Source organism: Mastigoproctus giganteus, chromosome 1, assembly GCF_048544385.1.
Source record: "Mastigoproctus giganteus isolate SK-2022 chromosome 1, ASM4854438v1, whole genome shotgun sequence".
Classification (NCBI taxonomy): Eukaryota; Metazoa; Arthropoda; class Arachnida; order Uropygi; family Thelyphonidae; genus Mastigoproctus; species Mastigoproctus giganteus.
In genome coordinates, this window is record NC_143575.1 from 205,919,231 (window position 1) to 205,942,892 (window position 23,662).

A 23,662-nucleotide genomic window follows, 5' to 3' on the forward strand; every position below is an offset into this window, starting at 1 on the left:
GCCTTAGTTGCTAATGCTCCTAAAAACCAAATAACAAACAAACAACAACAAGTTGCATATCACAAACGGTTTGCATCCAAATTTCCAGTTTCATCTTCTGCTACACTAAAACTTGCAACAGTTATAAAAGTTATTAATCAATTCAAACTTCAATTTGAACAAGCTAAGGTAGAAAACCTGCTTCTTGTCCAAATAGTAGTCTAGTATTCTAGTCTGTTGCCAATTTCTCCACTCATTCTCAAAACCTGTACCTACACTTTCTTACACTTTTACATTTTCTTATTCCACTGCTGCTTTTCCTACTGGCCCTGACTTCTGTCCATCTATATTCCCCCATCTCAAAACCTGATAGTTCTATTGCATCCACGGCTAAAGATACTAGCATCCCACATTTCTTCTAATTCTGAATTGATGATCTTGATAAACCTCCTCCTACCATACCCAGACCACTTCACTCGATACCTGCTGTGGTCTTTTCACAGAAGGATGTTAGAATTCTGAACAATCTTGATGCTAAGAAAGCTCCAGGTCCTGATGGTATTTCTCCACTTGTTCTCAAAACCTGTGCTCTTGAACTTACTCCTGTTCTTTGCTGCCTTTTTTCACTTTCTTATTCCACTGGTTCTTTTCCTTCTGCTTGAAATTTGCTCATATCCAGCCAGTACCTAAAAAAGAGTAACAAATCTCTTCCATCCTCTACTCTTTCCAAAGTAATGGAGAACTCCCCTGAAACCTTCCATCTGATCAATGATTGCTAATATGAAATCCATCAGTGCCAATCTACTAGTGATATATTGGTTTATGCTATTTCAAGTTCAGTTCTTTCTCACACTCTTTTCCTCTTGTATATTAATGTTTCTCTTCCATTGACTGGAAATCCTATCCATAGTTTTGCTCATGGTTGCACACTACATTCTCTCTTCTAAATTGAGAAACTTTATCCTGCACAAACAGATTCAACTTCTCAAATATCCCCACTAAGTCCTTAAATGCTAATCTCCAGGCTACTATCCAATAGGGCAAAGAAAACTTAACTTTAATCCCTCTAAAATTCAGTCCTGTATTATTTCTCACAAAAAAAGAGTATATTACTCCCTTGCTCAACTCTGATGACACTCAGATTTCTAGACCAGTGTTCCGCAACCTTTTTCTCTTTGCGGCAGACCTTAAGTTATGCATGACACAATACGGCACATCAAAATGTTAATCCCCCAAAATGCATAGTTTGCGGCAATTTTAATATAAATATGCTATAAGTTACAATATAATCAATTATTGTTCCAACAATCCAACAGAAACTGGCTCATGCATATATTAACATTTTATGAACCCTAAATCACTGTACAAAAGCAAAGCAAAGCAAAGCAAAGCCAAAAAAAAAAAAAAAAAAAAAAAATTCTATTAGTATTAAACCAAATAACTATGCATACCTTCAATGTGATACTTGTGTCAGCTTTGCTGAACACCAATGGCTGAAAAGCCCAGTTCACACAAATATGTAGTAGAAAATGGTAATAATTGCCATCTCGGAGATAGCCAGGTATTCTTTCCTTATTGACAACCAAATTGTGTCCAGCTGCTAATCACAATGTTCTGTCCGCCTTCAGATCTGTTAGTTCCTCTTGTACATTCATCAGAAGAGATTTTGCATCTGCAACAAATGGATCACGAACCGAGTCGAAATCTTCAACGCTCTCACCAAACTAATCCTTGAAATTCTGCTGAAAGTTATCTAAATGTTCTTTAATGAAGGTCCCTCACCACTTTATTACCAGCAGCAAGCAGCCATACAGTTGGGAACATCTCAAACGATCCATTTGCAATGCATTGTATCCACAAATCCAGCTTATTCTGAAAGCCTTAATCTTATCCATACTCATAAAAAGAATTTAGTTCTTGCCTTTCATTTTTTGGTTCAGCTCATTCAAGTGAACGAAAATATCGGAAAGATATGCCAACTTAGTCACCCATGCATCATCTGCAAATAATTCTGCATACTCATGCCCCTCAACTGTTAAAAATGTCTGTACCTCCTCAAGTTCAAAAAGGCATGTTAACTCTTTACCATGTGACAACCACCGTATGTAGAAGGAGTGTGGTGTGTTCAATCCCATTTCCTGACACAAAACGGAAAAGGCTGCAAATTGAGGACTCATGATTTGATGAAGTTAATGATGTTTACTACTTTGTCCAGCACAGATTTAGAGTGCATTTCAGAGCAGATGACTAAAATGCACAAAGTGAATCCTGACATATGTCAGGATTCACTTTGCGTGCTTTAGCTACAAAGCCTTTAAATGGACCTGTCATGGAAGCAGCTCCATCTGTGCGAACACTAACACAATCCTTCCAATTTAATTCATTTTGGAGCATATATTCATTAGTAACACAAAATATTTCTTCACCACTGTTGCAATTACATCTCCATCAATGAACAAAATGTTGGCAAGAAGTTGAGCATGACCACTAGCACCTGTGAACTCAATCTGAAGTGAGAACTTCTGACTGCTGTTGATTTTCTCCTTCATTTTAAAGTCTTCAATATCACTGGACATATCACTGACTGGGCGACTGATTGTGTTAGCTGAGAGTGGAATTTTTGAAATTTCATTAGCAGCTTCTGGGCCCAGGACTATTTTCGCCATCTCTTTACAATCTGGCATTAACAAAGTTTCAGCTATTATGTGTGGTTTTTTGGCCTTTACGATAAGTTCGGCTACTTTATAGCTAGCTTCCTGTACTTTTTCCGAAACACGTACCAACGAAGTCATGAACATTGCCAGTTTTTTGTTTTGCTGCAACAACCGTCAAAAATAATTGATGTTTTTGCATGCCAGAGAAGAATGTTTTGCTGAGAAATTCCGTTTCAGTTTACTGGGAACCATAACAGCATTGCTGAGTTTTTCTCCACACACAAAACACTCAGAGATTGGACATGTTTTATCACCACACCACACCACAAAAAACCAAAAGACAATTATCACTATGCTGTCTGCACTCTAATTTTTGTTTCTTTTTTTTGGGCTAAGTACTTTCAGTACTTGCACTTGTGGACAGAATACTCCTTATGAGGAACTTGTCCGGTGTTAAAAAAAAATATTGGAAGGGCAAACACACAAATAAATTTAGAAAACAAGTGTTGGATACTCATGCAAAAAATAATTTGCTTTCCCACATGTACAACATTGTGTTTCAGTAAAAATGGTGTATTGTGCAATATAACAATGAGTAGCATTACAAACATATATAAAAACTATAATTTTGAGTAAAGAACAATAAATAATGTGCAGTTTTCTTACAATACGTAAAAGTTCTCAGTTGTCAATTTTTAATCATAATACATATAGTATTATTTATAGGTATACAGCTACCGGCACACATGTCATCTTGTGGCGGCACACCGATTGTGGAACACTGTTCTAGACAACATTACTTATCTCTGTTAGGAATTACTCTAACTTGAAATCTCTTTTGGCATAAGCACATCATAAATACTGCCTCCTCTACATCCAAAAAACTGGATTTCCTTTTTCACTCTTGTTACTTTTCTCCTAAACAACTACCTCTTCCTCAAGCTTCTAGACTCCATTCAAAAGAGGGCAGACTGGTTAATTAACAATCTTTCATTTGCAAAGTCTCTCCACTCTTTTTTCTCATAGGCATTTGGTTTCTGCTACATGCATTTTCTTAAAATACTTCCATGAGCACTGTTCTTTCCCCACTCTCTTTGAAACCAGTCAGCATTCATTTACTATTCTGTTGGTTCTGTGGTTCTCCAAACCAGAAAACCAACTTTACCTCTTCCTCATTTATCCCTTCTACTTTTGTTTTCTGGAACAACCTTCCTTCACATGTATTTCCCAAAAATTACAACTTGCAGAAGTTCAACTAAGACCAACAAGTGTCTTCTGTCTTCCCAAAGTACAACCCATATACAGTTTTAAGTACTATAGTTTCTAATACTTTTTTATTCCATAATGAAATTCTTTCTATAGCAAAATTTTCTGGTGAATCTTGGATTCTGAAGAAGTTTATTGTTTTGCCTGCATATAAAAAAATGATACTCCGATTTGTGGTCTTTTACACGCATGTGTGAAGACAAAAAATCCCTATTCAAGTTCCATGCTCATCCCTATTCGGTAATTTTCATTCCTGTGATCACAACATACGGTCGAAAAGCATTGTCAGCTTCAGGAAAGAAAATCGTTTTGCAATTTTTCATTAAATTAATTTTTTATTTAATTTTTAATTGCATTAAATTGATTTTTAATTATTTCTTACTGTAATGTAAGATTTTCGATTTTTTAATTGTGTTCATTTTAATTTCTGGAGAGTATCATATGGAAGTGTTCTACGTATCATATTGAGATAAACTTCTGTTATTCTTTAACAAAAAAAATTATACATATCTATAATGAAGTTTTTGGTAGGAGCTTCATTAATGTTTAATTACTGCAGCATGTTACACTTTTTCAGTCATACTTCAGTATGATTGAAAGAAGGCAGCACCGCTCCGCTGTTTACTATGGCTGGGACTAATGGTTTTTCAAATGGTGCATTCTGAATGTTGCGATTTGTCGATATGAAATAGCAATAAAATTATGAGTTAAATTGAAATTTCATTTCAATTTAAGTGAACATATTTTATATACTTATCGGTTCTAAAGAATTGAAAAGTGGAATAAAAAGAAAACATGTTACTTTAACTATCATTAACAAGCTTAAAGTGATAGAACAACTTGAAAATGGCGTTCCTGGAAAAAAGAATTGCTGAAGAATTTGGTATTGGCCAACAGACTATGTTGGATATTAAAAAACAAAAAGTACCTATAAAAGCATTTGCTTTAAAATTCGATGTGGGGAGTGATAAAAGCAGTGTATCAAACAGACAACCATTAAAAAAGCTAAAAGAAGTTTTGTTGGAAGAAGCTGTATTTAAGTGGTATTCACAAGAACAATCAAGTGGCATTGGCATGCGATGCCAATACCACCTGATAAATGTATAAAAAGACAATACATTTATCCAGCGATAGATGGATAAATGTATTGTCTTTTTATAGTTTTTAAATAAAGGCTCTACAGTGATATATTTTTATTTATTTTCATCACCACTACCTATATCATGAAATTTTATATTTATTTTTGTTCTAAGTTTTTTTGTGTTTTAGGGCTAGCTTTTGCTTCACTAATCTAGATTATCGCTTAATCCGAATGACTTTTCCTCCCAATTAAGCTGGACCAGTGAAGGTTTACTGTAATATGGCAATAATATAGCAACGTTTATAAATTCAGCTTTTGAATGTCATCAAATCTGAAATAAACTCTGAGTACAACACTTGGTAAATTACTAATAACTTTAGAAACACCATAAAATTTCAATAAAAAATATTTTCATACAGAAAAAAAACAGTACAAAAACTTTCATACAAAAATAAATTAAGTCACTATCTATAATAATAACAGAACATTTAAATATTGAAAATAGGGACTTCATTGTGGATCACCCTGTAGAAAAACAACAAAAAAGAGAAGTTTCAAACCAAGTGATTGAAGAGATAATAAAAAGCTAATAGAAAATAGATATAAAAATAAACAAGTTGGAATAAGACACTAAATACTGCACATAAAAAAATGAATTTTATATAACATTCATAAAAAAATTATGAATGCTATATAAAAGAAATTTATCCACAACACACTTAATTTTCTACCAAATTCAAAATGAAGATAGTAGCATACTGTAAATAAATAAAGTTATGACACCTCGCTTACCCTTTCCTCATAATATTTTAACAATTCTGCATCTAGAGAATCAAAATCACCAGTTACTAGATCAGGAATTAAATTTTTACATCTCCGGTGCAATTCTGCACTTCCTCCATCAACTGTGATCCGTAGAGCTGCTACAAACAAAATAATTCAAATATAAGTTAATTACCATTACATAAAAATAAAAAATATACAAAAACTGGGCAATTTTAACATGATGCAAAACATGTTTTCTGAACAGCACTGAATAACTGGTTCTCTAAATTCAATTATATTGAAGGAAACGTAAACAAAATTTAACTTAATGGTTTCAAAAACTCCATTAGTAACTTTGTATCAATACATTTATTTTTGCCAATCAGCACTTTCAAGTACCATAAATAAATACATTGTTGTTTGTGTTGTTTGTTATTTGGTTTTTAGGAGCATTAGCAACTAAGGCCATATTGCGCCGGGGATATGCGGTGGTCATTCCCTGATCTTCCCGCATCCTCTGTATTTGGTGGTCATGGGCTCGAACCCCAGTCTAATCGAGAATCGTGTGCTACGCACTGCTGCTCCTGCCCACCAGGCTACGGAGGCGCCAAATACATTGTGGTCTTACTCACAAAAGAAAGTCTCTGGCCACCAAACAATGTCCACAACTTGCCAAACTTATTTATTTTTATTTTGAAAGCACATAATCATGGCCATACTTTTACTGTATGCAAAACAAAGTCACTTTGGGTGAAATGTTGTACTATGACACTTCACTTACTGATCTTAGTAAATTGTTAACAAGGGAGTGTGATTCATATTTTTGAACTTTGACTGTTAGCAATGCAGTTAGAGTCGTCATTTGTACATTTATTCACTATGAAAATCAATATTTATTGATATTAATTTTTATTAATCTTTATATCAGTTAAATCTTTAGTGCTTTCAAAAGTGAAGGTGAGTACCATCTCTGGACCATACTGCTTGTGTTGCATGGAAATTAAAAAACTTGCAGAACAAAATTTGCTTGGCAGCTCACAGAAAGCTTTTCCCAGGTGTTTATTACTACCATATTCATTCCTCTAGCTTTTCTGATTGCATACTGTATAGCTGTTTAATATTTTAATAAGTCCAATAGACATATATGTACTATATTAATGATATCTGAGAGTTTTGTTCACAATTTACACTTTCATCTGATGTTCAAGAGTACGATCAGCCACAGAAGTTGAACAGGTATCATTCAGAAAACCGAAAAACTCTGAAAACTGTCTTGTCTCCTATTGCAAGAATGCCAAATAGATTGACACCTGCATCACAAGGTGAAAGATTATTATCCAGACTCCACATTTCTTCTCTGATGTGGGTTTTTTTTTTTTTTTTTTTTTCAAAGCAATTGAAGATATTCTGATAGTTGCTGAAAAGTTTCCTGCAGCCTTCAGAGCAATGAGAAAGTGTTTGGTGCTAATCACATGAAGGGGTGGGGATCTAAATGCTTTTACTTTGATTCCAAAAAAAAGTATAAAGTATCATCTTGTCCATTTAAAAATTTCCTATGCATCAGTTTTATTTATGTTTATTTTTGCTCCTCATTATTTTTTTTGAAACAGAATATTACCAGAACAATTTTGAAGGTGATCACTTCAGTAACCACATGGTGCCACATTTCTCATTTTCAAATTTTGATCAGCAGCTTAAGCAATAAAAGAACAAATAAGAATAAAATAATGTAGTTGATAAAAATAAATTAATCATGTAGAATGTTATCAAAAAACAAATGTTCATACCATCAATTACATTCTCCCTTTATCTGTGCTTGAATTTTGACAATTCATATTTGGCTAGATTTATTCAAAAACTGGAAAAAATCCAAAAACCAGCAATCTCCAAGTCCAGGGGTTGCCAGATTTCAGACATTAAATATGGCCATACTTCTAAAATTCTAATAGAATTCCATAGTTTTATCAGATCATAAGTCTTCTCTCACTGTTGGCATACACTATGCACAAGGCAACTGGCTAGGCAGTTGCCTTGTGCATAGTGTAGAGAAGGCAGAGAAGTTTTATTATTCTATATTTTATAAATTCACTTTATTCTTATATTGCAGGATCATCAACTTTAGTCATGTTGCTATTTATTTAAGATCATACTATAAAAATAAATAAACTGTTTCACAGCAAAACATTCAAAGGATGAAGACTTAAGAATTATTTCCAAATTATCAGAGAAAACAAAATCCGAACAATATTAATAACAAAAATGACCAATGAAGGAATGGAAACTTTTACTGAGCAGTAATCTTACATAATAGAAAAAAAATTAATTTCATTTGTCCTCCCAGTCATAATATGAGGATAAGTTAAATGAAAAATATGAATTTTATTACCAACAACTGTTACTTGAACTTTCAAAAAAAAAAAAAAATCACCACAGCTGGAATAGGTACTTATCCAATCCTTAATTGAGCTTCTTATTCATAGTCTGTATGTAATCAATGTTCTGCCAGATCATTTTTCCGTGTTCCAAAAATATGAAAATCATAACATTAAGTCCAAAATATATGGATGATGAAGTATATGGATGAATAAAGACATATGATGCAAGAAAGCAAGTTTATACAGCATCATCCAAAAAAAAAAAAAAAACCTTCCTGTTCCACACCCCATAAGTAGGACTAGTTATATTCAGCCTTAAATTTATTTAAACTGTCAACTTCCACAATGACAGATGGAACTTTGTTCCAGCAATCAACCGCCCACTTGATAAAGGCAGATTTCCACACATCTTTCTACAATTGTCTTTGCTCAATTTGAATTTATGACCCCTCAAATGTGGAATCTGAGCAAGAGGAAGAATCCCATCAACATTGAGCATGCTCAAACCATTCAAAGCCTTATATGCAGTACTCAAGGTGTGTCTGACCACTGCCTTATACAAGGAAATAATCACCTCCTTATCCCTGCTAGCAAAATTCCTATATACCACTGACAAGACCTCATGAGCTACTTTTGCAGCCTGTCTGCACTGTCAGAAAACTTCATATCTGATCACACAATTACCCCAGGTCTTTTTCATTCTGCACTACCCTGAGTGTAGTACCACACAGCTGGTATGTTACCAACCTGGGGTTACTGCTACCCATATGCAGTACTTTGCATTTGTCAATGTTAAACTTCAGTTGCAACTTCTCAGCCCATCTGCTCAACTTTTCTATATCCTGTTGCAGTAACGTACCATCCTTACTGTCATTAACAACCTTACCAACCTTCGTATATTCTGCAAACTTGGACATTAAGTCTGATATACCATCATCAATATCATTTATAAATACTGAAAACAACAATGGACCCAACACTGAACCCTGAGGGACTCCACTAATAACATTAGTCCACAAAGAGCAGTGTCCATTGATTACCAATCTCTGTCTCTGTTTTTCCCACTCAACCATCCCTTTATGCTATACTGCTCCAACTTGTACGGTAGTCTTCCATATGCAACAGTATCAAAATCTTTCCTAAAATTCAAGTATTTGATAGCAAAATAATTTTTGCATCTAGTTCCTTTGTGACCACATCATAGTGTCCAATCAAATTCGTCACACAAGACTTCCTCTTAACAAACCCATGCTTTGTCTGAAATATAACTGCAGTCTTGTCTAGATGACCCTGCAGTGCTTCTTTAACCAGACGCCATTATTTTCCCCCAAACAAAAGTTAAACTAACAGGTCTGTAATTACTCGTGTTATATTTCGATCCTCCTTTGTGAATTGGGGATACATTTGCACATCTCCAGTCTGTCGGGACCTCATCTGAGTCCAAGGATGCCCTCATAATCATGGCTAAGGGTCTGTTTACTTTCATTGTTGCCTCCTTTAATATAACTGGATAGATACCAACCATCCCAGGTGCTTTTCTTATGTTTAACTTCAATTTCTCCTCCACTTTGCTCTCGGTTATTACAAAATTATCCAACTCCCCATTAGAGTTTGATAAGCTTCTGGTCTCCACTTCCCTACAGAATTCCTCATGTGCGAATGTAGAGGCAAAATATTCATTCAATTTGTTAGCTACCTGAGTAGAATCATCAACAATTGAACCATCAATATCAAGTGGACCAATCTGATTCATCCCCTTCCTTTTAGAGTTTACATAAGTAAAGAAGTTTTTACTGTTTTTCTTTGCATCCCTTGCCAAATATATCTCGTAGTCTGCCTAATCTCCTTTGTGACTTGATTAAAGACTATCTCTATTTACCATAGGCATCTGTGTCTCCTGATAATTTATATGCATCCCATGCATTTTTCTTCTCTGCCACAAGTCTCATTAGTTAATCTCACATCCATTTAGGACTAAACTTTGAACAGTATTTCTTAGTTGGCATGAAAAGCCTAGTAGCTTCCAAGATTAATTCCTTGAATGATTCCCATTTAGAATTAGTTGTTGATAACATCATCAGTTGGTCCCACTGTATAAAATTTAAAAACTGCCTAAGAAAGTCACCTTTGCAAAAGCAAAAACCCTTCCCTTTACCCCTGATGGTGATTACATCTTTGAGTGAATCCCACATTAGTACACTGTGATCACTGCCACCTAGTGGTGGTTCCTTTATCTGCAGATTCTTAATGCATGAATAATCACTGCTGATAATCAGATCAAGAGTATTACTCCCTCTGGTCGCCTCTCGAACATGCTGCTGTAGAAAACAATCATCCAATAAATCCACAAAAATCTTGCTAATGTGCGAGTGACCAACCCAGGAGTTCCAGTCAATATCTGGGAAGTTAAAATCCCCCATTATAAGACAATCTGATTTACTGGCCTACTCTATTTCTCTGTACAGCTGTTCATTGTACTCATCAAAGTCATTAGGCCTATAACACACTCCTCTCAATTTTGCTTTCCCATCACTTATATCGCACCAAACTGACTCAATGCTGCACTGTCCACCTATGTCAATTGGATGCTCTTCCTTAGATTTTATGTGTTTCTTAACAGAATGACCCCTCCTCCTCAAATAATATCCCAACAATATCCACCTTTGATGTCTTCACCAGCACCTCAAATTCATCAAATGTATTTACTATACTCCTAGCATTGGTGTACATGCAAGTATACATGTACTAAGAGTAACTAAGAGTAAGAATAGGTACCCAAACACAGCCCATATATTTACTTGTTCCATGATGACTCCCAGCAGCCCTTGAAATCCCCAGCACCTCACTTTCCACGCTGCTGCTCATTCCAATAGAAGCAGTGCAAGAGTCACTTTCACCTCCACCTACTGTTAATCTATTAGTCCGTGAATCCCCCCAAGCTAGCAGTTTTCCAACCTAAATAACACTGCCTCCATAAATATTCTCGCACCCTTTCTATTTAAGTGTATCTCATCCCTGTAGAAACAATCTTTCCTGTTAACAAGCACAGACCATGCTGAGAAAAATTCTACCCCCATGAGCCTTGCACAATCTCCCCAGGGCCAAATTGATTGACAAGGCTCTCATCATATATTCCCTCCTATTGTGTTTGGGCAAAATTGCAGACACTTTCAAATTTAACCGTAACTCACAACTTTTTTTTCAAAATTGACCTGTACTTGTTAAGTAAGTCTACAGATCTCCTACTCTTAATGTAATTAGAGCCAATGTGTACAACAATACCCTTTGTGCCTTTGAAAAATGATATCTGCTCTATAACATCATCAAATTTTTCCCCTGGCAAACATACTCTGGTCCTATTCCACCTATCCTTTTTGCACAATATATTTCCGGTTTCCCTGACAATTCGGTCATTGACAATAACTATCCCCTGTAGGACCAGTGCATTTTGCCCTGAAGATTGCTGCAGTGTTGCCTAATGCACAAGAGTGAGCTCTGGCATAGAGTTGTGCAGCTGAGATCTTTATGGGCCCCCCATTTTAATTCCTTCAAGGGCCTCTACCCTACTCTTCAAACTCTCATAGATAACCATCAGGATGCTGGGTTGGCATCTAATTTCTTGACGCTCTGCTTCTAGCACACAGACATCCTCCTTGGCTAGATCATATCTTGTTCCAGAAAGGTCCGCAAACAAAGAGAGAAAGAAAGGTCTGTTCACAAGTTGCACTTTTTTTTTTGGCTGTGATGCATTGGAGAATCACCCCTTCAGTTCTCCCTCGAGCAACAGCATCCCCGCTACTTTGCGCACGTTGCTTTGCTACTCTAGTCTGGGGTAAATATGTTAAATATGTTGTTCATAACTTCTTAGGTAGCAAGAATAATGCTAATAAAGGATCATTAAATATATCAATATATTTCAAAAATTCAGATGACAGATGAACTTAAGGGTTCTTCTTGCAGTCCCATACAGATATTTTTCTGGATTATCTTGGTTCCATCAATGAAGAAAAGGGTGAGCAATTCCATCAAGGTGGAAAAGAAGAAAAGGAGATACAGGAAAGGTAGCATGTAAACATAATGGCAGATTACTGCTGGTCCTTGAAAAGAAAATGTCTGAAATAATTCATAAAAGAAAAAAAAAACAAAAAAAAAACAGAAAATGTTTATATGAGACCAAAAGATCTAGAATTTATTCCAAGAAATTGGGTGAATGTGCTTAAACATTCACTTTGGTAATTTGTGTAATAATAAAAAAATTACATAAATCATCATTTGTATAAATTAAATAAAATCTTTGAAATAAAGAAAAACATGTTTTCCTTTTTACAGAATTTGGGGAGAAAAGGAAATCGAGTGATATAAAAAATGGATATCAATTTTGAAACCAGCATATTAGGAAAAATACATATTAGAATGTAAACTCCATCCTACAAAAGTTTCAATTTGTAGGCCTATGTAATTATATATTTTTCCTAAAATGCTTCCTTTTTTTTCTCATTTTTGTTGTTGCTGCTGCACCATTGACCTTTATTTTTAGACTCAATATGTAATTTTTTGAGGTAGGAGTTAAGTAAATGATCTTTTTAACACCATGGAAAACCCTTATCTCCCGTGAAATTTACACAACACCTGTTCGGTTAACTGAAATCCAACTATATGACATCTATCCCTTTTAGTTCTCATTGGTTTCTAGAACTCAAGATTGAAAGTTGACATGTCACAACATATTAACAATATATGCATATAGATAGTTGTCACTGTAAATCTTAGCAGCAGACTTCTGACATTACCTCAGCAACTTTATGAGTTCTCCTCAAGCAAAACTCCCCAAAACAATTTACTGTCAGCAGCAAAGGGATTTGGAATTTTTAATCAAGTTGAAGGACAAGTTTTATTTTTTAAAAATATAGTGGTAGTGCTCCTAGTAGTAACAAAAATGGTAGCAAACAACTGACAGGTCTAAACTTTTTTTTTAATTTCTGGGAAAAGATTAAGGGTGTTTTGAATTCTGCTTGGATTAAACCAATATTTCATATTTTCTTAATAGATTGTCACACTTATTATATGCCGACCGGGCTAGCCGGGTGGGTAAAGTGCCTGCCTGGCAACCTAAAGGTCGCAGGTTCGAATCTCGCCTCGGGCTTGGATCAAAGTACTGCAAAAACCTTGGGAGATGCATTATGGCCACAGAAGCCGATGCACCAACAACTACAAAAAAAAAAAAAAAAAACTTATTATATGCAATTTTTTTGTTTTTAATAAAAAAAATTAAATATTTAGAAAATGCTGTGCTTTTCAACACCTTTTATTTTCAAAAAAATAAAATAAAATAAATAAATATATATATTAATTTCCTGAAAATTAAAAAAAAATGTTATAGGCATAAAATATAAACTGTCACTCTTATCCATTTTCCAGTTTAAAAACTATTAAACACATGAAATTTCAAATGTGTGCATGCACACATACCTAACCTTATTAAATTTTTTAAAATTTTTTTAAAACAATATATATATTAGATACTATTATTTACTTCCACTTTCAAAGTTTTTCAAAATTTATTTCTAATTTAGTGTGCTATGAAGCACGTGAAATCTGAGTGTTGCTAACTCTCCATCCAAAGTGAACCACCTTCTGTATTTTTTTGTAGAGCGTGAAAAAAAAATTACTGTACCCAAACTGAACATTATGAAGTACACCAATGAGCCAAAACATTATGACCACCTACATAATATGATGTCGGTCCTCCATGTGCAGCAAAAACAGCTTGTGCCTGGCAAGGCGTGGATGCTACAAGATTTCTAAATGTGTCTTGTGATATCTGATACCAACACGTAACCAGCAGATCCTTTAACTCCTGTAAGGTCCGTGGTTGAGATGTCACAGATCAGAGTTGCTGTTCCAACACAAACCACAAATGCTCAATGGGATTGATGTCTGGGGAATTTGGAGGCCAGGGCAATACCTGGAAGACTTCCTCATGTTCCGCGAACCAGTCTTGAACAATCCGGGCAATGTGGCTTGCCACATTATCCTGCTGAAAGATGGCACCGCCAGAGGGGAGGACCATTACCATGAAAGATACCTGGCCAGCAATGATGTTTAGGTAGATGCTAGACATCCGATTGCCCGGCACATGGATGACTGGACCCAGGGTATCCCAGCAGAACATCGCCCAAAACATGACACTGCTGCCACTGGCTTGTTTTCATCCCACAGTGCATCCAGGCACCATCACTTCCCCAGGTAAACAATGCACACATACTGGGCTGTCCACGTGGTGCAACAGGAAATGCGATTCATCCGACCAGACGACCTTCTTCCAATCACTCAAGGTCCAATTTCAATGCTCACATGCCCATTGTAGGCACTGTCATCAGTGAACTGTGGTTAGCATATGCACTCAGAGCGGCCTGCAGCTACGCAGCCCCATTTTCAGCAAGGTTCGATGTACTTTATGTTGTGACACATTACTCCCATCACCAACATTCCAATTACCGGCGGGTTGCACCACAGTCGCTCTTCTGTTGCCACGTACCATCCAGGAGAGTCTTCGCTCACCTCGACCATCGATAAGCTGTGGTCATCCAACACCTCACCAGCAATTCATGGGTTCCCCCTCCTCGGACCACTTTCAGTAGGTACTAACCACGGCTGACCGTAAGCACCCCACGAGTCGTGCCGTTTCGGATATGCTCTGACCCAGTCATCTGGCCATTAAAATTTGACCTTTGTCAAACTTGCTTAAGTCCGCTGCCTTTCCCATCTGAAGAACAAGAGTAACACTGATTATCAGAGCTCAGTATCAGGTGTTTTTTATACCGTGTACCAACCCGCACTGTAGTTCACCTGCAGTTGCTTTGTTTTGCATAACAACTCGCTGGTCATAATGTTTTGGCTTATCGGTGTATATTTTTTGTCATTGTTTATTAATATATGTGTGTGTGTGCATGTATTATAAAGCTTTTGGCCAAACAAGCCCCTTGAGAGCAAATCATATTTTCATATTATTTTGCAAAAATTTATGCAACTTATGCAAAACTTATGCAACCTAATATATCATTTCAAAACTAAATATTTCTTACTTTAGACAAAAAGCAACAGAAATAGCTAGTAAGCTAACCTTAATATAACAACACTTGTGTATAGTTAGTTTATGGAAATTGACTAAAGAATGAATTAATTAGTAAACAACAGACTGGCTTAATTAGCAAACAACAGAGTATTCTCCTGCGAGCATAATGTTCCACATAAAAATCAAGTGCCCCTTGCCCTCACTACTTTTTTTGGCATTCATTTCTCAGTTGCAGGCTTCTTCTTTTGTAAATTTACATAACCCAACCTTAATATAATAACACTATTGGATGCAGTTACATCAAGGAAATTGACCAGAGTACTAAACAATAACAAAATAAAAGTTTTGTTTTATTTTATTTCAAAATAACATGCTCTGCTTTCTTGGAAGTGCTCAGATATCTTTTCAGGTATCATCAACTGAATAGTCCTTTAGAATTACAGAACTTTTCCATGTCGTACATACAACAGGTCAACTACTTAGCAGTCACACTCCATCAGACCTTTTGGGTAACCTAACCTAATTAAAAATGGATAATGCCCAAAAAAGTTGTCTAAGCACTCCCAAAAAAGCAGAGCATGATATTTTGTTATTGTTTAGTACTAGTTAATTTCCATAGTATAACTGCACCCAACAGTACTATTGTATTAAAGCTGGGCTACATAAATTTGCAAAAGAAGCCTGTAATTGAGAATTGCAGCTTCTTTTGAAAATAGACAATGAAGAAAGTTGCAAAAGTGACCAAAACACTAACAACTTCTAAATATTCAATAATTTTATCATAAGCAAACATGGGTAGCTGACAAATACTAAAAAATGCAGAAGCCTGACACGCATCACATCACCCCAGGCACACAATCATTAGTGGAAACCAATAAAAGCTAAAGTTGTCAGCTAACTAACCAATCACATGAATTTCCTAAGAAAGTTTTCCATGGCATTAAAAGGATGTTTAGTTAACTCTTGCCTTTTTTTGTTTTGGGAAAATTTTAACTTTACTACTATGTATATGCTTCAATCTCAATGTTATGTTACCAACATTATGTTCAGAGTAAGTTGTCATTGTATAAATACTGATGCAGCTAATATACTAATATTTAGCTATTTATAAAGACATAATTCAGGCATTCATAATATTAGTGTAATTCTGACACTCATCATTACACTTCAATAAAGCAATGTAAATCTTCATTACCCTAATGTTTAAACCAGATTCTGACACTGTCAATTTAACATGTACTTCTTGAAATGTAAGTGCAATAAAAATTTTACTCAGCTTACCTAAAAAGTAAAGACACATATCATTTTCCCCACTTGTAATTTGAATAAAAATCAGTATGGTCATATGGCTGTCACAAAATATATTGAATGAAATGAAATATAAAAATAGCAAATGCTTATAAATAGATAATTACCCAAATTCCACACTTTCTTGATAAAAGTCTCTAAAACATCACATAATGGCTGATTAAGTATCATCAGTGCAATCTTCTTACCTAAAAAAAATTCAAAATCTATTGAAATATATTAATCTTTGAATAAAAAGTGTACAATACTACATAAAATTAAATTTAATAGTTTAACTGAAATTGACTGAAAACTACCACTGATCAGTTAAGACAGCCAGTTACACTAAAACAGAACCGCTAATAATTAATTAGCAAATTCTTTTTTTTTCTTTTCTTTTTTTGTAAAATATTTCTCTGAATTCCATTTGATCTAAGGAATTTGGAACATTAAATCAAAATGAAAAAGGAATTAGAATATTAAAATTAAACTGTTAATACCTTTTGGGAGGGTGTACAATTTTCACATGTTTGTCAAAGTGAATAAAATTAGTAAAGCATTTAAATGCTTTTCTAATTTTAAAACCAACAGGCTGAATGGTGAGTTTCCACTCAACTGATTTAAAATCTGAATAGAAAGTGAGCTGATATTTGATGGAAAACCCATGATACGGTGATATGCGTAATGTGCACATAGTTTTGAAAAAAACTTATGCAACCTAATTCCCAAATTTCTCACTCAGAAGAAAAACATTAAGAACCTACAGAAGGAAAATGTTGTCAAAACCATACAATAATCAAATCTGTAATTTATTATTTGAATTTAATTTTAAAACTTACACAGTTCTCATGATAGGAATGCAAAATAGTATAGACATGCTATGTAAGTTCTGTTCTTGAAGAATTACTATAGAAGCTTACCTAATGATAATAAAATGTAATGCCCAACATCAAAGAGAAGCAAAATAACATGCTTCCAATACAACAAACTGGAAGTTTACAGAATAAAATAAAGGCTTAACAAAATAACAGCTTAACTAAACAACGCCATGCTAGCATTGAATTAAATAAAGCATATTATTGATATCTCATATAGGGACTGAAACCAATCTGAATGGTTATTAAAAAATTAATCAAGTCTATTAAAAGATGGAAATAAAAGGATATCTGTCCTGAAAAAAAAAAAATGTTTTAGATGTATGCTAACTGGGAGCAATAGCATTTTTCTATGTACAGCAGAATTCTATAATCTATATTTTAGTTCTGAAATAATCACAGAACATTAATCACACTAAGTATTAATCAGTGGATATTTACAGTGATCGCTGCCACTTAAATAACTATGAGTGGCAAAATGTTTAGTGCAGAACTTACCACTGAATACTTTGAAGGAAAAAAAATCTTCTGTGAATTGCTGATAGCCATTTCTCTTGTAAATTTTGGTTATTAGAAAATTTAAAAACATGCACCTTATTACTTTTGGCTTGCACCTTATTAATTTTGTAATTAACTCGGCACTTAGGAACACAATACTTCCTAACCATTATTGATGAAAAACACTTATACTTACATGAATCTAAAAATCTGCATGTGTACGATCAGCATGAAGGTCACTAAAGAAAAACAATGATCACCTCTTTGTGATGACATCAGCAACAAAGCTTAATCCAGTTGTTAGGGTTTATTATTCAGAGGATGGTGGTTGAGTGGAAGAAGGTGGAGTGATTATTAATGGATGCTACTCTCCATGGACTAAAGTTATTAGGGGAGTCCCCAGTTCGGTGCTGAGCTCTATATTAATTTTGTTTTCTATATTAATTATATTGATGAAGATATATCAGGCTTAGTGACTAAGTCTGCAGGTGATACAAAGGTTGGCTGGGTTGTTAATGACAGTAATCAGGGTAAGCTACTGCAACAAGATCTAGAAAAATTAAGCAAATGAGCTGAGAAATGGTTAGAAATGGTTAGCATTCAGGTTAGTGGAAAATGAAAAAGACCCTGAGGTAATTGTGCAGTCAGATATGAAGTTCTCTGAGACTTCACACAGGTTCAGCTCATGGAGTTTTTGTCAGTGATATACAGAAACTTTGCTAGCAGGGATAAGAAGGTGATTATCTTATTGTATAAAGCAATGGTTAGGTCAGCATTTTGGGACTAGGCACCTGTGAGGTGAGTTGAATGAGGTGTTTCAGACTTTGAATGGATTGATCAAGCTCGATGCTGATAGCATGCTTCCTCTTCCTCAAACTACACACTACAAATTGAGGAAGAATCATTGCAAGACAGATGTGCAACAGTCTGCCTTCAGCTAGAGGGTGGTAGATTATTGGAACAAACTCCCATCTGTTGTTTTGAAGGTGGATAATTTGAATAAATTCAAGGAAAAACAAAATAAATTATTGAAGGGGATGGACACATGATGGGGAAAGTTTTTTTTTTTTTTTTGCTGATGCTTTATGAACTTATTTTCTTGTATCATTTGCCATTACTAATACTAAATCATTCTAACAGAATGAAATATAAAATTTCATAAAAATTCACTAGGAGTTGAGTTATTATGTGTGAATGGACAGATAGACAAAGAAATAACAGCTGCCATATCTAATGAAATTTGATGGCACAGACAAATGTTTGTTGTTTGTTTGTTATTTGGTTTTTAGGAGCATTAGCAACTAAGGCCATATTGCTCGGGATATGCTGTGGTCATTCCCTGACCTTTCCGCATCCTCTGTATTTGGTGGTCACGGGCTTGAACCAGAGTCTAATCAAGAAGTGTGTGTTAAGCACTGCTGCTCCTGCCCACCTGGCTACGGAGGCGCCCACAGACAAATCTTTCTAAAATTTCATGAAAATCATCCACTGAGTCAAGTTATTACATGAGGATTTTTAAAAAAGGGAAAGAATAATAATTTCTATCATTCCAATTTTAATGAAATCTAGATTGGCTCAATAAATATTTTTTAAAGGCAAAAATATAAAATAGGAAAATTTTTCCACTGGGAGTCAGATGGATGTACAAACATAGTGAAGACAATAGGTGCATTATGCACATATGTTAAAAAGTGATTTGGATGTTTTCCTTTATAAAAAAAATTATAAAAAGTGATCTGGTCTTTTATTTTCTAAAACAGTACTGCCAGTTATTTTATTTGTAGTAGTTCAATATTTGGGTAGCTTGCTATGAAGATAATAGTGCCATCTTATAGCCTTCATAAAGAACCATCAGAGCACCTAATTAAGAACTTGAGAACAAACTGTAAGAGACATCTAACTGTATATTTTTTGTGGTTTTAGTTAGTAACATAAAACTGAGAAGGGGACATCAAATTTCCTATAAAGGGATATAAACTGTTGCTTTTTTTATTGTAAAACAACAAAAAAAAAAACTGGATACACTAAGTTTGACTACATCAATACTGAGATTGGTTAATAATATACATTTACAATAGAACCTCAATAATCCAGCAATGTTAGGATTTGGCCCTTGCCACATTTTTGAAATATAATACTGCTGAGAACCACAGACAGTGAAGTGCCCAATTTTCAAAAATTATATAATGTCCTAACAGAACAGTGAAGCAACATTGCCACTACAACAATTATAGTGTATTGCTTGCTGTGGTAAAGTTTCATGACTGATAAATAAACATGTTAAAAATATCAATAAAGAAAACCTTGACTATATTTCACAGTATCCGTCAAGGACTTAGGCCCTTACATCTAGTGCCCTGCCAGTTCACCAATGTTGGCTGTAAAGCTCCACTAATTTAAAGATTTCATTTTAAGGTTTATATTTAAGATGTACATTTTCCAGGATACTCAGAATTTGCCAAAAAAGACTGTTATAATTATAATAGCAACTGTAAATTACAATACAATCATGGGGAACTTTGCTGTAGCTTTTGAAAGCAAAGTATCTGTTAGATACACTGCTTTCGAAATATGAAAGCATTGTACCTAATAGATTCGATAACACTGTTACTGGGCACAATCTTGAATTGTAAATGAATCTTAAAATTGCTGCATTAAGAATCATTTGTGAATACACTTGTGTACTGTCAACAGGATAGTGCACCACTACATTTTCATTCTGATGTCCATGTTTTCCTGAATGATAGATAGATCTGGGGAAGAGGTAAGTGATTTTTTGTATGCTTTCCAAGAGTCCCCAAACCTCATTCCCCTACATTTTTTTTGCATGAAGATAAAAACATAAAGTGTATACTCACAAAATACAAATATGCAGGAGTTGTGAGTGAAGGTATAACAAGAAGTGGGCAAAATTACTGCTGACATGTACACCACATTATCATATGTCGAGCTGTTGAGAAACAATGTCAATTATGCATGCTGGTAGCAGACATTTTGAATATCAGATGGAATTCTGTAATGGGTCCCATTTCTAATACCTATGTAATACATATATGTGTATTGCCCATTGCCTGTGCTAGTCTATTTTATACAGTTAAAGTGTAATCATGTTGGTTCTGCATTCCAATTGCACCACTAATGAACAATGTGCTGTGGTCAGATTTTTTTGGTTACAAGTAGGGTGACCAGATGCTTTTGGTGATAAATGGGACAAAAGTTTAGAAATGAAAAAACAGGGATATTTTCTAAAAAAAATAGGAAAGTGGGTATTTTGTTTTTTAATATTCTACAATTCAAATTAATATGTTTACAGAAGAATATATAAACAATAATTAATTGAAAAAACAAACAAATTACATATTTCCTCAAGGAGCAAATAGTGCTTTCAGTCATATTTTAAATGACTTCTGCCTTCCTGGATCAACTTTTCATCATTTTTAATCATGTTGTAGAAACTTTTGCATGTTAAATTGAAGTTGAATTTACACATCATTATGGAACTGATTGTTTTAATATCCAAGCGATTTTGTTCAATGAACCATTGAATTTAACAGGAAAGACTGCTTCTACAGGGATGGGATAAACTTAAATAGAAGGGGTGCAAGAATGTTTGCTGATGCTATCGAGACAGTGTTAGGTGGGGTTGGAAAACAGCTAGCTTGGGGGATTCACAGACTAAAAGGTTAAGAGTAGCCGCAGGCAGAGGTGAATGTGATTCTTGCACTGTCTCTATTAGAATGAGCAGTGGCCTGGAGGGTGGGGTGCTGGGGGTTTCAGGGACTGGTGGAAGTCATCATGAAACAAATAAATACATGGGCTATGTTAGGGTAACTAAGAATAAGAATAGGTGCATGTACACTTGCATATACACCAATGCTAGAAGTATAGTAAATAAATTTGATAAATTTGAAGTGCTGGTCAAGACATCAAAGGCAGATATTATTGGGATATCAGAGATGTGGTGTCACACAGATATTAGGAATGCAGAATTGGAATTTGAGGAGTACAATGTGTACAAAAAGGATAGACAGGATAGGAAGGGAGGAGGGGTTATGCTATTAATTAAGAAAAACATAAAATCTAAGGAAGTGCATCCAGTTGACATAGATGATAAGTGCAATGTTGGGTCAGTCAATGGTGTGACATAAGCACTGGGAAAGCAAAAATGAGAGTAGGAGTGTGTTATAGGCCTAATAACTCTAATGAGAAAGGTTTAGAAGTGGCAGAACAAGTGTGATTGATGATAGATAGATCTGTAGGCTGTCGAACAGTTTGAACAGCACATGTGCTCTTACTTCTGAACCTTCCCACTTCTTAGTATGCCTTTCTTTGCCTATATGCTTCTCCCATGTTGTGCTAACATTCTGTATATCTAAAAGAGTTTGACTCTTAACTAGAGTGACCAGGCATCCCAGTTCCCCTGGATTTGTCCCATATTTTAGAGGTTTGTCCCATTTTTTATAGTAATAGAGGTGGTTTATGTAATAGCTTTTTCCCTGTTGATATGTAATTATTTTGGAAACTAAACTAATTTACTTATCTTAAATAGAATGTTGCATTAAAGTATCTGCTTCCATGCTTGCTGTCTGAACCTCATCAGTAGTACTAAGAATTCATTGCTAACATTCTTTCTAATACACCAGTCACTATCCCTTCTAATTCTTCGAAATATTCAAGATAATTTCCGCCTGTCTTCTTGAACTCTTGTTAAGTTTAGTCAGTCACAGCTCTGTATAAACATTACACTCTGATACCTGATGAAAGCAACATCATGATCTGTTCTCTGTGATATTTCAAAAGGAGAAGAAAGAATATAAAATATTCTTTTCTGATGATAGCTGGAGTGGACATCGAAATCCACAATGCATCTACAGAGGTGTGTTGTGAATTTGGCAAAGTTTTTGAAGCACCCTTAAGCAGAAATGCCAAAGAGAAAATGTACCTTTAATGATGAGTTTCAAAACAGTGGAGTTTCATTAAGAGGGAAAGATCTGATAATGAAGTATGAAGTGGAGTGTGAACTGTGCAAAAGCTGCATAAACATTAGTCGTGGTGGGAAATCTGAAGTAACTGAATTTTAATACAAAAAAAAAATCATAAAATGAAATAAACTTGCCCTGGAAATGCTGGTTTTTTGCTAAATATTAAGCAGTACTTTCGAGTGAAAAATACAGTTGAGGACCATCTTGCTGTAGCAAGTGAGTTGACAGTGGCCTATCATATCATTAAACATTATCATTCCTTTAGATTAGTTGACTTCAGCAATGAACTATTTAAAGAAATAAATATTCAGGCTCAAACTAAAACTGTAGCTCTTATTAAAAACAGTATTGGGGTATTTTGTAGACAAGATTTATTGGCAAATTTAAAAATTCACTGTTTCGAAATATCTGTAGATGCAAGCAGCATAAAACAGAAAAGATTTTCCCTTTATTTGTTTACTATTTTTGCAAAACAAAAGGAATTCAAATAAAAATATTAAAAATTGAATCACTATCAAATGAAACTTCTGATTCCATAATTTCATAATTAACATGCTTTTGAGTATAATGTTGCTTATGGAGCAGATAATGCTAATGCAAATTTTGGGAGACTGTTAAAAGGCACAAACAATGTCTTTTATAAATTTTATGAGAAAATTAATCTCGATTCACTAGACGTTGGATGTTCTGCATATACTTTGCATAATGCAATGCAGTCAGAAGCTGAGAGATTATCCTGTGATGTAAAAATGTCCATGGTAAAAGTACTGTCATACTTTAACTAATGTGATACTTACTGAGCGACTGAAAAATGTTTGTTCTCTA

The 23,662-nt window shown here is 34.7% G+C and overlaps 1 protein-coding gene across 2 annotated transcripts in view; it reads right to left on the reverse strand.

The window, feature by feature from the left end:
- Positions 1-23,662, reverse strand: part of LOC150091468 (thiamine pyrophosphokinase 1) — a 128,673-nt gene that overhangs the window by 77,169 nt on the left and 27,842 nt on the right. For both annotated transcript variants that reach the window (XM_090384044.1, XM_090384052.1), the window contains exons 3-4: positions 16,611-16,691; positions 5,773-5,903 (exon numbers count right to left, since the gene is read on the reverse strand). In XM_090384044.1, coding sequence (XP_090240170.1) covers positions 5,773-5,903; positions 16,611-16,691 — 212 coding nt within the window. The remainder of the gene's footprint in view (positions 1-5,772; positions 5,904-16,610; positions 16,692-23,662) is intronic.